The sequence below is a fragment of the Drosophila hydei genome, unplaced genomic scaffold (genome assembly GCF_003285905.1).
Source record: "Drosophila hydei strain 15085-1641.00,03,60 unplaced genomic scaffold, DhydRS2 tig00008122-arrow-pilon, whole genome shotgun sequence".
Lineage (NCBI taxonomy): Eukaryota > Metazoa > Arthropoda > Insecta > Diptera > Drosophilidae > Drosophila > Drosophila hydei.
Genome location: NW_022045833.1, coordinates 626,052 through 641,221, shown reverse-complemented (window position 1 = coordinate 641,221; position 15,170 = coordinate 626,052). Strand labels below are relative to the sequence as shown.

Below are 15,170 nucleotides of genomic sequence, written 5' to 3'. Positions count from 1 at the left end.
TAAGTAGCACGTGCTGCCGAGGTGATTCGAGTTTGAGGTGCAATTCCGTTTTTTTTGTCATTCTTTTTTGGACAAATAAAGAATTATTATAAGTTCATTCAAGATACAAGCTATGAATGATCGGGATTCGGGGTATTTCCACGTCGGGCATCCCCGACCAGAGTTTTCTTAATTATTATTTCTTTTTAATTTTAGCTTGGGAGCTAAACTTTTTGTTCTTCTAGGCAACATATCTTGCAAGTTATTTGTTGTTAACATTTTATTTATATGTTTTCCCAACTTTACAAAATTTGCCAAAGTATTTAGTAAAAAGTCGGATTTTATAAAAATGATACAAAAGAGTAGAAAAACATATATATATACACTGGAAAATTTGAGTTTTTAAAACCGATGTCATAGGTTATAAGAAACGTATGTGAATTGGATGCTAAGCAAAAAATAAATAACTGTTTTTATATATTTTGCATATACTACTCATCATCGTCATCTGAGCGCGTAACGACTTTGGAATCATCCTGAAAATCAAAAACAAAAACAGAATCAGAATTTTGAACCAGGTGCTGTGATGGTTATGGTGGTCGAAGGCTTACTTTGGCAAATATTTGTCCGTTATTGGTACATAGATTAAGATAATTCCTGCTGGGAGTAGTATCAAAAGCGTTGCAACCTGAGCACGGTCGGCCACGCTTATATATGTACTCGCCGGCAACATTGTTAAAATCGTAGTGACAACACAGAAAGTAGCAATGGCTAAAAAAAGAGTTGAATAGACTAAAAATAAGTTGGGCAATTCAATGGAATGTCATGTTCACCCCGCTGCCTTTGTAGTGACACAATGTGTGGCTATGGATAGGGAGCAGCCCACTCTTGAGACGCGATCATTCACCATAATCGTAAAGTGGCCTAAGCTCTCAGGATGCCTGCAGGAAACGTAGAGTATCAATTCGATTTATCAGTTAGTATCTGCATCGCACTTACTGCATAATATCGAAGTAGTCAACAGATTTTTCGGGATCCGCAATATCCTTATACTCAAGGAACATATTCTTTAGTGTTAGGTTCAGCACATCGCGTACTTTTTGGTGTTTCGTTTTGTTTGTAAAAATCAAACTCAAATTCTCGCCGACTAGTGGAAAGCGCTTCACCGAACGGCAGACCGTATGCTTGAAGGATAAGCTCTTGACATGCATACGCGACAAATACGCCAGCTCCGAATCCCAGACGAGCTCGCGCATGCGCCTGGCAGACGGAAAAACGATACCGTTCTTATTGACCAATAGGCCGCTGGCCACAGCATCGCGAAAGCTGTTATGATACTCCAGTATCATGTCACGGAATACATAAGTGTCTGGTATGATGGCCACCAGCTTGATGAAACTATTCAATGGACGCTACAAAGAGCCGAATGGAAAAGCCATTCAGTCCTCAGCAATATAGACTCTCACTTACCAGCTCGGTTTCCAAACGACACATGAAGTGCACCGTATTGGCCATTTCGCAATAGCTGGTCGCATTCTGGCAGTAGTTGTAGGCGAAGGCTTGCTGTAGCCGCAGCAGAAGCAGCGGCAGCAGCAGCTGCAACAAAGCAAACATATTCAATTCAATTTATAAAATAATTGTCTTAATATAAGATTAGCCGAAATCAAAAGAAATATTTGGTACTTTGTCAATTTATATTAATATGTGAAGAATAAAAAAAAATATTGAAAGACAATGCAAAGATGTCAAGTTTTTATACCCTGGACCCACTGAAAATGGGTGTTCATTATACCCTGACTTTGTGAAAATACAGAAGGAGGCGTGCCGGAGCAGGACGACGAGCGTAACTGCTTTCAGCTTTACGATAACCGGCTTACTCTTGCTGCCTTAGTGACCTCCCTTATATATCCACGACTTGGGGCAACTCAAAAGTTATATATTCGTCAAATTTCAAGCGGCTTATCGACTCAGTAGATTAAATAGTCCATCGACCGATCTGAACTTGGTATGGGTATGTCCTAGTCGGGCATCCTTGACTGGAGCTTCTTTCGTGCTTGATTTTCCATCATTTTTTCAATTTTATTTATTTATTAGTATCTGCTTCGCATTCAGTTAGACACGTCTTAAACATGCATAAAGCCTGAGGCATTCTCAATGCCATACTTATTAAAATTATTAAAATATAATCGAATATACATAGTATGAAAAAGTATAGAAAAATAATGCAAGAATCTCATGTTTGTTAAATATTTTTTTCTCAATTTTATTTTTGGAAAAGTTTTTTTAGTATTTATTATTGGGTTTTGTAGGAAGATTTTTTGCCTATAAATTCATTTTGGTTTTGTTTTAGTGTTCAATATATTTTGTATGTAGTTTGTTTAACATTTTTCTTTGTTTTTCTTTTTATTATTTAGTTAGTATTTTAGCAAAGTTGAAAATCGAATTTTTTAACTGTTGATTGTATTCGGCTTTTGCCTTTCTTCTTAAATATTTCTTTTCTGGTAATATCAACTGATATCATTTGAACTACATATCGTCTATATGCCAGGGCGCAATAAATAAACAACGCATCAAAATAAATCACTGACTTTTGCTACTTAGTACAACGTCTAAACAAAAGGTACTTTGTTTTCGTTCTTTTGTTTTTATAAAAAAATATGATATTTATCTTGTTTTGCTTAGGGTTTTATTTAACATTTTCATTCTTTTTCTTAGCAACAATTAACAAACAAATTAAGTTTTTCTTTTACTCGTATTGCGTTGGGCGTTGGGTGGGCAAAAACCAAAGATTTTGTGGTACTTTACATATATATAGTGTAGGTATATACACACATTATATATATATACTCATGCATAGTTGCTGTCTCTCACTCTTATTGCATATAATATTTGTTTTTTTTTTTTCAAGGAGCTGCTAATAAAATAGAAGTTTAAAACGTTTTCAGTACTACTTTAATTTCTGTTTTGCGGGTTTTTCCATATTGGTTTAGCTCGTTCAAAGTTGAATTGATTATATTGTATAATTAGTAAAGGTATTTATTAAAAGTTAGTCTAGTATACAAGAAATATATATATATATATATATATATATATATATATATATATATATATATATAAATATATATATATATTTATATTTGTTGTATATATTAAATGTAATTTGGCATAAACCACAAAATTTACAAAGTTTTTTCTAAGGTTCATTCATTCACACCTATACAATACAGTAACTACTTATACTTAGCGTTAAATACACTCTCTCACACACATACATACGTCTTATACCAGGTGTAGGCACATCATTTGCAACAAAAACCGCGACGCCCACAACAAATGGAAACAAATCTACAATCTAATTAAAGCATGTGTACACAAGTCTAATCGAGAACTTAAAATTGTAATCGATAATAATAATATTCATAATATTACTTATTTATAGATAACATATGTGTAATGTATTTAGTTCGTATGCATGTATATATACAAAATGCTAGGGATTGTGATTGAAAACGTAGTTGCTATAAGACTAGAGAACTTCCTATAAACATGCACGCAGTTTTGCAATGAATTTCGTATAAAAAATATATAAGTTCTGTATGTAGTTGTATATATCCAAAACTCTTTCCATATATCACTTGCGTGGTGTACAGCTTTCATACATATGTATATATCGGAAATACATATATATATAAACATATTCATATTGTTGCATAACTTAGACACAGGTCGAGGATGCATGAGACACGTTTGCAGCCGCTTCCAGATTGAAATCCTTGCTGTGACAGCACATCTCGCAGATGCGTTTGGTATCAGGATTCAGGAACGTGCATACGCGACAGCTCCATTCATTGGGACTAGTCACAATCACCTGAGTGGATACAGGCGGCGGATGCTTGGCCACAGCGCCTGTTGCACTGTTCCTTCCACTCCGCGTGCCTCCACCTGGCCGGCTGTCTATGGTGGCTGTCTTTAAAGCAGATTTTATTTTCTTTACCCCTGGGGTGCTGCTGTTCAGCGCGGGCGTAGGTGCTGCCGCTTGGACGGCACGAGGCTCACGCTTCTTTTCCAGCGTGCGTGATTTCTCCACAGCCCCGGCAGGGGCCTGAGTGTGAGTCTCAGTGCTGCGCCGCTTATCGGCAGATCCACCTGCACCACCATTGGCCAAGGTGAGCGAATCCAAATCCAAGCTCTGCACAAGCAAATCCTCACGATCACCTAAATCTTTGGAGTAGCCAGAGCGTTCAAGGTTCTTGAACACATAATTCCATGACTCGAAACTGCCAACGCCCTCTTGCACTTTAGGCATCAACGGCGGCGATGATGCGGTGCTGAGAACCGTAAAGTCATCCATGCTGGGCGATTCGTAACTAGTGGTGCCATCGGAGATTTGCAGATCACGCTCCCGCATATGCTGCCGTCCATCTGCTGCGCCGGCGGTCAGACTCATGCGATCCCTCAATTCCTTGTGCATCGTTTTGCGATTATTGTCCAGTGAATTCTAAAATGGAAAATAAGTTAGAAACGCAAAAGAAAATGGCTTTCCGGCCAATAAGTTGCTTATATTGATTGCTACTCTCATTTACCATCATTGGCTCCCGATGTCTGTCCGTAGGTTTGTCGACCGACTCCACCTGATTGCGCATCCGACTACTCTTGGGCACGGGCTGTGCATACACATACATGTCTTGCGGCGTTGGCTGGGGCAACGTGGTTGGCAGCATAGGAGGTACCTCATAGCCACCAGCATATCCCATAGTCATAGCATCCCGCGGCTGGGCATACATAGTGCTACTCATTATGCCATGCTTGGCCGTCTGTGCACGCTGCCCTCTTCGTTCGTAGAGCCGCGGATCATTAAAGTCATGCTGCATCAGCTGCGCCCGTTCATCAAAGTCAATTAGATGATCCTGCGGATATGTGCTCTGTCTATGCTGCATGGCCGCTAAAGTAGCAGCAGTGTTTGGCTGATGTCTTGGCGGTGCAACATGGTAGCCACAGGTATGGGGCACCGTTGCCATTGGCTTGCTGGCTATGCTGGCATACATATTCACATTGCTCGGCTCCGCATTGACATAGCTATCTAGGGGCGCTGCATAGGGTGAATTTAACTGACTGGAGATGTTGTAGGGCAGCGGATAGCGATTGCCTGGCGCATTATAAGCGCCAGCGACAGCTGCATATGAAGCGCTGCTACCCAAACTAAGCCCATCCAAACAGTCGTATGGCGTCTCATACAAATGTCCGTGTTGTGGATGCAATGCAGCGCAGTCTTTGGGATGCTGATCAAATGAGTGGCGATGCGGTAACGTAGCATGTGGCTCCTGATAATGTTCCAAACTGCGCGAATGCGTCATCAATGCGCCCTGCGGCTGCTGATACATATAATTGAGATTCGTGGGCGGGATTGATTGATGGATGGGCGCATGCAACGCACAGCTATTCGGATTGCTATTGCTAGGTCCATGCAACGCACAGGAAGCGGGCGGTGCAGTCAGCTTTTCCACTGAGCAACTGTCGCAGCGTGTAGGTGCTATATTGCTGTAGGTATTCTCCGTGTTAAGTTGTTGCTGCTGTTGCTGGAGCTGCAATTGCTGATGCTGTTGCTGCTCTTTGCGCAGCCGCTTCTCAAGCAGTCTATAAGCCATTTCCTTAATGGTTTGTGATGCGCCGCCCACGTGTCGTTCCCGGTAGTGGAATATATCCTGCCAGGTGCAGCTGAAACCCTCGGCACTCAATCCCGCATAAATGTGTTTCATTATTTGGCACTCCACATAGGCGGCCATTGCATCGCGACTGACATTTGTCACCTGATCGGGACAAATGGGTCCCTCCAGCACAAATGTGTCCTCGGCAATACGACGATAACCCATGGCCAGAAACAACCGTTCAGCATCGATCAAATTCGAGTCCACTTCATGCTGATACGAACCGGAGTAGGTCTGTAAATAAAAAACCCCGATTAGCTCTGAGAGCTATTGAAATATGCTGCACCAGCTTACTTTGAGCGTGCGAAATTCCTTGCGCCAGCGCTTGGTGAACAAATTGTTTGCATATTGACTGATGGCCTCGAAGCCAACAATCGCCTTCTGTGCCGTGAATTCATTTAGCTCACAAACAGTTCTACGCAGCACATGCCCCGTTTCCGGCAAAAAGAATTTGCGATCATGCGGCACCACGCAAAGAAACTCCTTTAGGCAAGCTATCAAAGTAAGGATAAGCAAATTAATATTATACTGCAAATCGAACTAGCAACGGTTCTTTATAGTTAAGAGACAGCATATCAGATTGGGCGAATTCTCTGTATATTTGAATTATTTACTCACCCTCAACCTTTTTTCGCTCCTCCAATTTCTGTGGGCTTTCCTCGGTTTCAAGAAACGTCCAGTGGCGTGTCAGTATCTCGTCCCATAAATCGCAGGGTACAAAATCTGACATTGTGGCGTGGCGTGACATGCAGCAACGCCAAGGACACTCATTCAATGCAACGGATGCTCCTGCAAGCAAGCCAAAAAGTGAGAAAACCCAAGGAAAAACAATGAAGAGTGCAAGAGAAAAAAATATATTTAGTTATATATACATACTTAACTATCTTTAAAGGAACCTATAAACATTAATATTTAATTTACTTTATAATAATAAAAATGTATAAATCTAATCTAATATATATATTCCTCATAGAAAAACGAGATTTCTCTTATCAAATGGACTTTAAAGACTGAGAAAATAAAACAAACAAGCAGGCGGATCGACCGACAGACCAACATGCAGAGATTTGTTAATACTGAAATTTTATATATATTTAATTTTAGGATATCTGGAAAAACGTCTATGTACTACACGTGACATGACGTAACTATTATAGCCCCCTCCTCTATGCCTGTCAGTTTACAAAAACGAATTCAAGGCTGCATCTTCAAAGCAAGACTTTTATTGATTTTAAAAGCAAATGCTCTTAACAGCTAACAATTACGAGCAACTGCACATTATATATGTATACATCTATATATATACATATATGTTTGTTGGACTAAAGCCCAATTCCGAGACCCCACTTCAATTGGCCCAGTCGTAATGCAGAATCTGCCCAAATGGCTGGCATATGAATCACAAGCAAACGCATGGACGGAGAACAAAAAATGCCATCCGGCATGACGCACGTTCGAGCTATCAGAACAATATACAACATATACATATAAGTATATATACAGATATGTATGTATATAACTATATTTATTTGACAACAACAAAAACAATATCAACATACGCTGATAAGAGTAAACAATGGCAACATGTTTGCTAGCTGTGGCCCGCCTTTGGCTATGGCAGCCATATCGATAATGACTGTTAGTTGATACTTATCAAGAGACTTTACTAGAGCCGCAACCCCAACCACCCAACTACTCACCGCAAACCGAGCAGAGGGAAAACAGCTGAGGACCGGCATGTGCAATCTACGATTAGATTCGCTTACTAAGCCCAATATCAACAACAACAGCTTGGTAAATCAATAAAGCGTTTGCTTAATTGTCTATATATATGTATATGTACATATATATATAGCTATGAAGCTGCAATTGTCAATTGGGTTAGGTGAGTAAATCAATGAATAAATAATTATATGTCGATTCAGATACAAGCAAAACAGCTTAGCAACTACTATAATTCACACTCAACAAATTAGGGAGGCGGCACGTGAGGGGAATTCTATATAATTGACAGTTGAAAAACCTGAATACTGATTTATTGTGTTACTGAGCAATAATAAATGATTGCAATATAATAATAATAATAGAATTATTCCAATTTTGAAAGATCTTTAGGAAGTAGGAAATTTCTCATTAATTAGTCATGTACCATACATATAGTCAGATACCTCAACAATTTTCAATTTCCAGGGGTATTTGCAGGTGTGTTGTAACTTAACTCGTTGCAGTAGACAAAGCCGTTGAGCTTTGCACAGCTGCTTGAATAGCTGATAACTGTTTTAAAAGTTTATTAGTCACCCGGTAGCAACAACAATCTACATATTTTATTTGCAAATCAGCGACTGGCATCTTGACTGAAACAGGGCTGGGCTGAAAGGGGGAGGCAGAGGAACCATAAAAGTTGGCGCTGCAGTTTCATGGTGACAAATTCAATTTAAAGCGAACGGAATAGAGCGCATCGGATGAAGATGAAGAGTGAAGGTTAAACACAGAGTTGCAAAGTGCTTTGGAGCTTATAAACCCTGCTGAAAGAAATCTTATTAAAAAGGGGTTTTTGAATGACTTCTACAGTACCTAACGCATTTTTAATTAAATGAAGCCACAAAGTTGATTGGCAGCTAAAATGCCTGTCAAAGTTGGCTGCACATTTAATAAGTCGTTGAGACAAAAAGAAAACAATGCAACTTTTAATTTGTATATTTTATGAGGCCAAGCAAAGTGCTGCCGCAGAGCGAAAGAGACAGCGAAAGGGCAATGGTTGCAACTTGAAACGTGAGATGGGTAAAGAGCAAACAGCAACAAAACAGAAAAACTATAGAAAGTGAACGGTATAAAATTCAAGCGTATAAGATCGAGCGAGAGAGGTATAGAGTGAGCGCAAACAATCGTCAAAGAAAGGTGGAAAAACACGCAGCAACAGCAGAAGAGATGGTAACAAAAGCCTTTGAAGTAACACTGTAAAGCCAAGTGAATGCTGCACAGAACAACACCAACGACAATAAGAAAGAGCCCAAAGTCTGCAGCAGTGCTGAACAACGCTGCAAAAAATCAATAAAAACTAAATGAAGTGCAAAACGAGCACAATAACAGAAAAAACAAATGCAAGCACATACATTTATACACACTCTCGCAGCCAACGGTCTGATCAGCTAGCAAACGTGAAAGTCACGAACTGTAAATTCCTCTCTCTTACACTGAAGCTCAACCTGAGCTTTTATACCCGTGCGTAAATAAAGAAACTACGCGCCGCATATGTGGGAGTGGGAAACAAGCAACTAGCTGAAGCTTTAACTGCGCCGTTAACTGTAAACAACGCAACTATGTTGTTTTTCTTGTTGTTTTTCAGCATTTCGAATGCTAGTGCAAATGAACATTAATTAACAACCCACATTGACATTGACAGCGTTCAGGGTGAACATTGTAGGCATCATGTGTGTAAAATTTTAAAATATTCATATTGAAATTACAAATCACTACAGAGCACTCCGATTATTGGCCATTTATTGATTTTGACGATTTGACCTAAGCGCTTGTGTGTACATGTTTGTACTGTCCCCTTTACTCTCAGCATTTATATATATATTTTAAAGTATTTTTTTTTCAATCTTGCTGTTGCGAGCATTTGGCGCAACAGTTTAAAGCACTCTTCTTGGCAAGGTGACAAAAATTGCGTGAGGATGTATGTGTATGAGTAAATGTGTATGTGCGTGTGTGACCCGTTAGTTCGTAGCCGGCAAAGTCTACGGCAGGGTGCTCCAATTCTTATTTTCAGCCCAACACTTGCAACACTAAATTTAGCAAAACACTCATACCCTCACACTTACGCTCACACGCACACATTCACAGCATCACAGAAAAGTTTACACCAGAAGAAGAAAAAACCGGAAATAAACTTACAGAAATTCCTCATCACTGTTGTTATTGCAATTTTTGTTGCCTTTTTTAATAATTTTGGGCATCATCTGCTTCGCTGTTAAAGTTAAACTCACAATATCCACTAAGGTTGCCGAATTAAGTGTGTTTTTTGGTGTGGGTGGTTAAACGTCTATTTTTAGCACACGAGAGTAGCAAAGCAAAGCAAAGCAAAACGACGTGCAAAACGCGAACAGCGAATGAGCGGAGGAATGCTTCCGCTTGTTGTTATTGTTTTAACACCAGCTGCCCACTTATCGATAGCGTTTGACTAGTAATGACCATTACTCGCTTATTCACTTCAGCAATTAATGCGTGCAAATATGAATTGTCGCGTTTTCCATTAGTTTTGGTTTGCACTTAGTAACAGATATATATTTTGTATTATTATTATTATTATGCGCTGCGTTGTGTTCGTGTCATTTTCACAGCAAACTAAACTTGATTGCTTAACAGCACTGATTTCATGCGAGCTTACAACACTGCCACTATCGATTGATATTAGTTTAAGTTATCGATGTATAATGGGCCAGGGCTGCAGTAAATGCACGCGCTCTGCTAAAAAGGTAAACACGAGATGGATTTTGATTTGGGATTTGCCGAAGAGCCAAATAACCCAGCTTGGCTAAGTAATCGCTACTTCCCCAGCAAATTAGGCGGCCAGCCGGCATGGCTCGAATTGGAAACGCTGCCAAGCGCAGCACAGCTGAAGTGCAAAGAGTGTCACTCACAAAAAGCATTTCTCTGTCAGCTTTACGCTGCTTTCGAAGAGGAGTTCAATTTCCATCGCAGCATATACGTTTTTCTGTGCAGGAACGCAGAATGCCAGCAGAATAACAAGGCTGGGTATATATAGACAAGTACTAAAATATATACAGATTAAAGTTTTACTATTATGCTTACCCAGAAATTTCACTGTGCTACGCTCACAGCTGCCGCTGAAGAATAAATTCTACTCAGAGCAGGAGCCCTCAGAGGATGGTGAGCCTTTGGTAAAAGGAAAACACATCACTTTGTTAGCCAACTGTTATATATGCTCCATATACTTGCAGTCCGCCATAGCCACTTCGAGGAAACTTTGCGCCGCATGTGGTTGCTTGGCTCCGCTTGCATGCAGCCGTTGCAAGAACATCAATTACTGTTCTAGCTCTCATCAGCGCGCACACTGGAAGCAACACAAGCCGAGCTGTGGCACTGGAAAGCCAGCCGCTGCCTTTACACCGCTTCCAGAGATTGAATTTCCTCTATACGAAATAGTCATGGAGCGTGAATCAACAAGTGAAGCAACTGAGAAGGATGAGCAAGTCTGCTTGGCCGAGTTTGAGGAGCTCTCTGCTAGTGGCCAAACGGGTGAACTACATGACGTATCCGAAAAGGAGCTGGATAAATACTTTGGCAGTGCAGCTGCAGCGGATGACAAGGCTTTTCAAAGCTTTAAGAAACGAATTGCAGCTGAACCCGAGCAGATTGTGCGCTACAAACGTCAAGGCGAACCGCTGTGGATAGCCAATGTGAAGGACACGATTGAAAGTCAGCTGCGGGAGTTGCCGAACTGTGCCCAATGTGGCGGTCCACGACAATTTGAATTCCAGATAATGCCGCAAATGTTAACGCTGCTCAAAGACGAGCATCTAGACTGGGGTGTATTGGCCATATACACTTGTGCGAGCAGCTGCCCCATTAGCGGCTATGTGGAAGAGCATCTGATTAAACAGGATATAGTAGACGCACCAGCAGAAGATGTGGCTTAAGTTGTTTGGGTTACAGTCTCTCCCTCATGTATACAAACCAATTTTATTTGTTAAAGGACGAAACAAAATTTAAGAATGAAAAATACAGTGACGATCTAAGACAATATGATTACAAATCGATGTTGACTACTTTAGTTTGATAATTGGAAAATAGCTATGCTTGCTGAAATCGAACTCTGGTTGACGCTTGAGGTCCTTCTGATGACCACGAGCTAGCACATTCATAACCACAAAGTTTGTGCGCGCTATTTGAAGCAGATCCAATATCTACAAAGATAGACAATTAATTCAAATTATTTGAAAGGGATAAGTAGATAAAATCTTGCCGATCACTTACTTCCTGCTCTGGATTCTGTATGCTCTCTAGCACATTACGGGCCTGATCGAAGTGTTTGGCTGCTAAGCTGTAGAGCTCCTCGACACTATTGAGCATCATGTGATCGCGTATACTCTTAAATTCAGCATAGGAAACAGGCGGCGGGCTAGTCAACGGCACAAACGGCGCGAAGCGTCGATTATAGCGTATTTCCTCATTATCGAATTTCGACATGGGCAGACGCACACGTCCGTCTTTGGTTAGTGCACCCATTGCTTTGTACATGCCGCCGCACAAGCTGAGCAGCGCATGATAGTAAACAATCTCCTGGCGATAGGGACGCTGTTGTTTCTTATTCTTTTTGGGCTTAGCCGCTTTGCGATTCTTGCTACCAGATCCGCTGCCACCGCCATTTAATTGAATTCTGCTTTGATGCTCGGCATATTCCTCCTGTGCCAGCAATATATTCTCGGTGCGCGTTAAGGCAGAAACCAAAAATCCGACTAGAAACTCGTACGGATACCAATAGATATATAGAAACTCATGCACAGCATACAGTTCCAGCTCAAAGCCAGACATCAAATATATAAGCATTGCACGAAAACAATTGTAGAGCACCCAGGTGGAGAAGTGTGTGCTGTGCTTTAGCGCCGTTGCATGCGACTCGTTGCCCTCCATGGCACGATCATTGGCCAGCTGGTTCATCAGTGAATCCAACCGAGCCGCATCCACCTGTAGCGGATCAAAGTTCTCAATTAGATGCGCCAGCTTATCGCGCTGTCTAGCACGATTAAAGCCGCACAGTCGTATAAACTGATTGAAGGTGTTCATATTGATGCAATAGCGAAAGAAGGTTTCCAAGTGCTGTTGCACCTTGGGATCGTTGGCCACCGGATGCTTGGCGTTCAGTACTGGAGGTGAATTAAAAGCCTGCACCGAATGTCTTAGGAATTGCTTCATCGACTGTTTGCCGTGAGCCAAGCGTATGCTCGAGCTGAAGAGGCTCTGAAGCACGCTGCGTGAGAGAATACAGTGCCCCGACTTACGGCTGTACTCAATGAAGAAGTTCTATAAACAAATAAATTAACTATTAATACATAACGATGAAGTTTCTCTTGATTGTTGTTACCAGCGCCGAGTAGTAGTCCTTGTATCTGATCACCTTGCAGGCATACTTAAAGCGTGCCACCATTTCCTCCAGAAATTGGTAGCTGGCGGGGCGTTCGCGTATTTTGATGCTGCGTGGAAACGTAGGCGGTTGGCTTCTGTCATGTATGCGCGGCGAGAAGCCCATGGGATTAGGTGCCTCAGCTGTAAAGTTAACAAAAGATTTCCTGACTCACTATACACTTCTATAGAAGCCCGCATACTTACAACCCTCCACGGGCTGTGTGCCACGTTCGATGGTGCGTTTGATAAGCGGTAGCAGCTCGGAAGCCACGTTCAGATTCTTATAAATCTCATTCACTGCCTCCTCGGCACTCTCAGCGCCCACCATCAGCTCCACTTGGTAGATGGCTTGAAACAAATGGCGCATAAAGCGCAATCGATGCACCACAGCCATCAAACTTTGATTCTCAATGGTCGTTAGTTGCTTGCACTTGCGCACCAGCTCATCCTCCACTTCCTTCAATAGACCCGCAATTGTTGAGGGTTGTGCCTTTTCCGCTGCCAGCAGCGCCGAATTGCCATACAATTGAAAGTCCTCTTCCTCGTTTACTGCAGCCAATATGATGATGTTTTTAATTACCACAATGAGATTGCGCACAGCGGTGCAAAAGACGCGCAGCGCCTTATCCTGAATCTGTGATGGGGCATGCAGATAGAGGCAGGTGAAGAGCACCTGATCCATTGAATTGCCTTCCAGCCAGGAGACCAAACAGGCAAACAGTGCATCAAAAATGCCAATCAGCTCAGCGGGCTCTAAGCCATCCAGCTTAATTGCACCCATCTGAAATGTAGGCAACGACGATGTTATGGACTCCTCCAAAGACATTTCCTACTCACCGCTACGGCTGCTTCAAAGGAGGGCGGTGGCAAATCGAATTTGTCAAAGCCCATGCCCACATCCATTTTGGGATCCATTATCTCTATCGCAGACATAGCCTCAAATAACCCGAACAGCATATCTTGGGCCAGCTCGCCGGGCAACAGCTCAGAGCATGCATCGTGGAACTCCTCCGTCACATCCACCCAACCATGTATGGGATATTGTGTAATGTCTTCGGCGGCGCTGCCACCGCGTATTGCACGTTGTACTTCGCTGTCCGCAAACCCACATTCACTCATGCTCCACTCATCAGGCTCATTGCTACTCTGCTCCCGTTCTAAGTCCCTTTGCTCAGCTGTTGTTCGCATTGCAGAGACGGAAGCAGAGGCAGCGGCTGCAGCAGCTGCCGCCGCTGCTGCTGCTGCGGCGGTGGCTGCCTGAAAATCTGTTGGCTGCTCGCTGGCGTAGGTTCCGTGCATTATCCTTTATCGCCCAGACGCTTGGAAAATAGTTGATTTTGTCAATTGCTATTACTTTTTGTGTTATAAATTGAGTCTTTTGCTTTTTTCTTGCCGTGCATCAGAGATTTTCAGCAGTGTTGATAAATTTAATGCATAGCGCACAGCACTCACCAAAGAGTATTTGACAGCACTGTGTTTGAATGGCGCCAAGCGCGTTATAAATTCAAACAATTTGTTAAAAAAAAATTAAACTGTTGAAAGCAGTCTAAAAGCATTCTACAAAAATATGCTTATAACTAAATTGTTGTGCTTATTACAATATCTATCTATGTATATTAGGTAAACACTCTTGTAGAATTTGTAGTGTGATTTCTTCACATTCTTGCCTTGCCTTGTCTTTAAGATTTCGTTCAGTATTGATGGCAGTGTTGATGAAGAGTATTTGAAGATCACAGTACTTACAAGCGTATTTGACAGCACTAATTTGGCGCCAAACACGGTTTAAATTCAAAGCACATGTAAACTAAACCCAAACTGTTGAAAACTGTCTAAAAGCATGCTACATAAATATTTCTCATACTATATTATGTATTTTGCTACAAGGGGCATAAATAGTATTGCATAATCTTTCTTAGTATTCATTATAGGCTTATTGTAAAATTTGGAGTATCATAAAGACAACATTTGACTTTTTCGTCATGCAGTCATTAAGTAATCTATATGAATGAATTGTAAATGCAGCACTTTTTATAACACGCTTAATTTTAAATATTAATGCTGATTATACAAAAATGTATATTTCTATATGTATATGAATCATATGGCTGACAATTCGAAGTTAACAATATTGCTCCGTATTCTTTTCGGTTGATAAGAAATAAAAACTGCCTCCAGTTTACTTATGAATGTTTGCTCAACAATTGTTATCGCTTTTAATTTGTATTTACTCATATGCCCTATAAGAACAATGACTAGTGCTGCCTTATCAAATGCCAGCAACTGTTATCGGTCGCGCTCCAATTTGAGTGGAAAGTGGAAAAGCTCGCTCAGAGCTCT

At 41.3% G+C, this 15,170-nt stretch overlaps 4 protein-coding genes across 6 annotated transcripts; 1 reads left to right on the top strand and 3 right to left on the bottom strand.

Moving 5' to 3' along the window:
* Positions 1-302: 302 nt before the first annotated feature.
* LOC111600768 (venom allergen 5-like) lies at positions 303-1,885 on the bottom strand. The gene is made up of 6 exons (XM_023317047.2): positions 1,857-1,885; positions 1,450-1,575; positions 979-1,391; positions 813-920; positions 591-750; positions 303-515 (listed from the first exon to the last, which is right to left on the bottom strand). Exons 2-6 carry the CDS (start codon positions 1,492-1,494, stop codon positions 471-473), a joined length of 771 nt encoding a protein of 256 aa, XP_023172815.2. The 5' UTR covers positions 1,495-1,575; positions 1,857-1,885; the 3' UTR covers positions 303-470.
* Positions 1,886-3,184: 1,299 nt separating this feature from the next.
* On the bottom strand, positions 3,185-10,046 carry LOC111600782 (protein tamozhennic). Of its 2 annotated transcripts, none has more exons than XM_023317068.2 (5): positions 9,582-10,046; positions 6,303-6,473; positions 5,979-6,178; positions 4,563-5,918; positions 3,185-4,477 (listed from the first exon to the last, which is right to left on the bottom strand). In XM_023317068.2, exons 2-5 carry the CDS (start codon positions 6,430-6,432, stop codon positions 3,695-3,697), a joined length of 2,469 nt encoding a protein of 822 aa, XP_023172836.2. In that variant the 5' UTR covers positions 6,433-6,473; positions 9,582-10,046; the 3' UTR covers positions 3,185-3,694. The 2 variants fall into 2 exon arrangements, with proteins under 2 accessions (XP_023172836.2, XP_023172837.2); XM_023317069.2 differs by lacking the exon at positions 9,582-10,046 and adding an exon at positions 6,561-6,634.
* A 105-nt stretch (positions 10,047-10,151) lies between these two features.
* LOC111600784 (programmed cell death protein 2) lies at positions 10,152-11,362 on the top strand. Its single transcript, XM_023317073.2, has 3 exons — positions 10,152-10,442; positions 10,504-10,588; positions 10,649-11,362. Exons 1-3 carry the CDS (start codon positions 10,174-10,176, stop codon positions 11,345-11,347), a joined length of 1,053 nt encoding a protein of 350 aa, XP_023172841.1. The 5' UTR covers positions 10,152-10,173; the 3' UTR covers positions 11,348-11,362.
* Positions 11,363-11,458: 96 nt separating this feature from the next.
* Positions 11,459-14,509, bottom strand: LOC111600783 (N-alpha-acetyltransferase 35, NatC auxiliary subunit homolog). Of its 2 annotated transcripts, XM_023317071.2 has the most exons (6): positions 14,286-14,509; positions 13,671-14,152; positions 13,038-13,614; positions 12,793-12,974; positions 11,685-12,731; positions 11,459-11,614 (listed from the first exon to the last, which is right to left on the bottom strand). In XM_023317071.2, the coding sequence occupies exons 2-6, from the start codon at positions 14,130-14,132 to the stop codon at positions 11,474-11,476; spliced, it is 2,409 nt and encodes an 802-aa protein (XP_023172839.1). In that variant the 5' UTR covers positions 14,133-14,152; positions 14,286-14,509; the 3' UTR covers positions 11,459-11,473. The 2 variants fall into 2 exon arrangements, with proteins under 2 accessions (XP_023172839.1, XP_023172838.1); XM_023317070.2 differs by having other exon boundaries at positions 13,671-14,509.
* Positions 14,510-15,170: the final 661 nt, after the last annotated feature.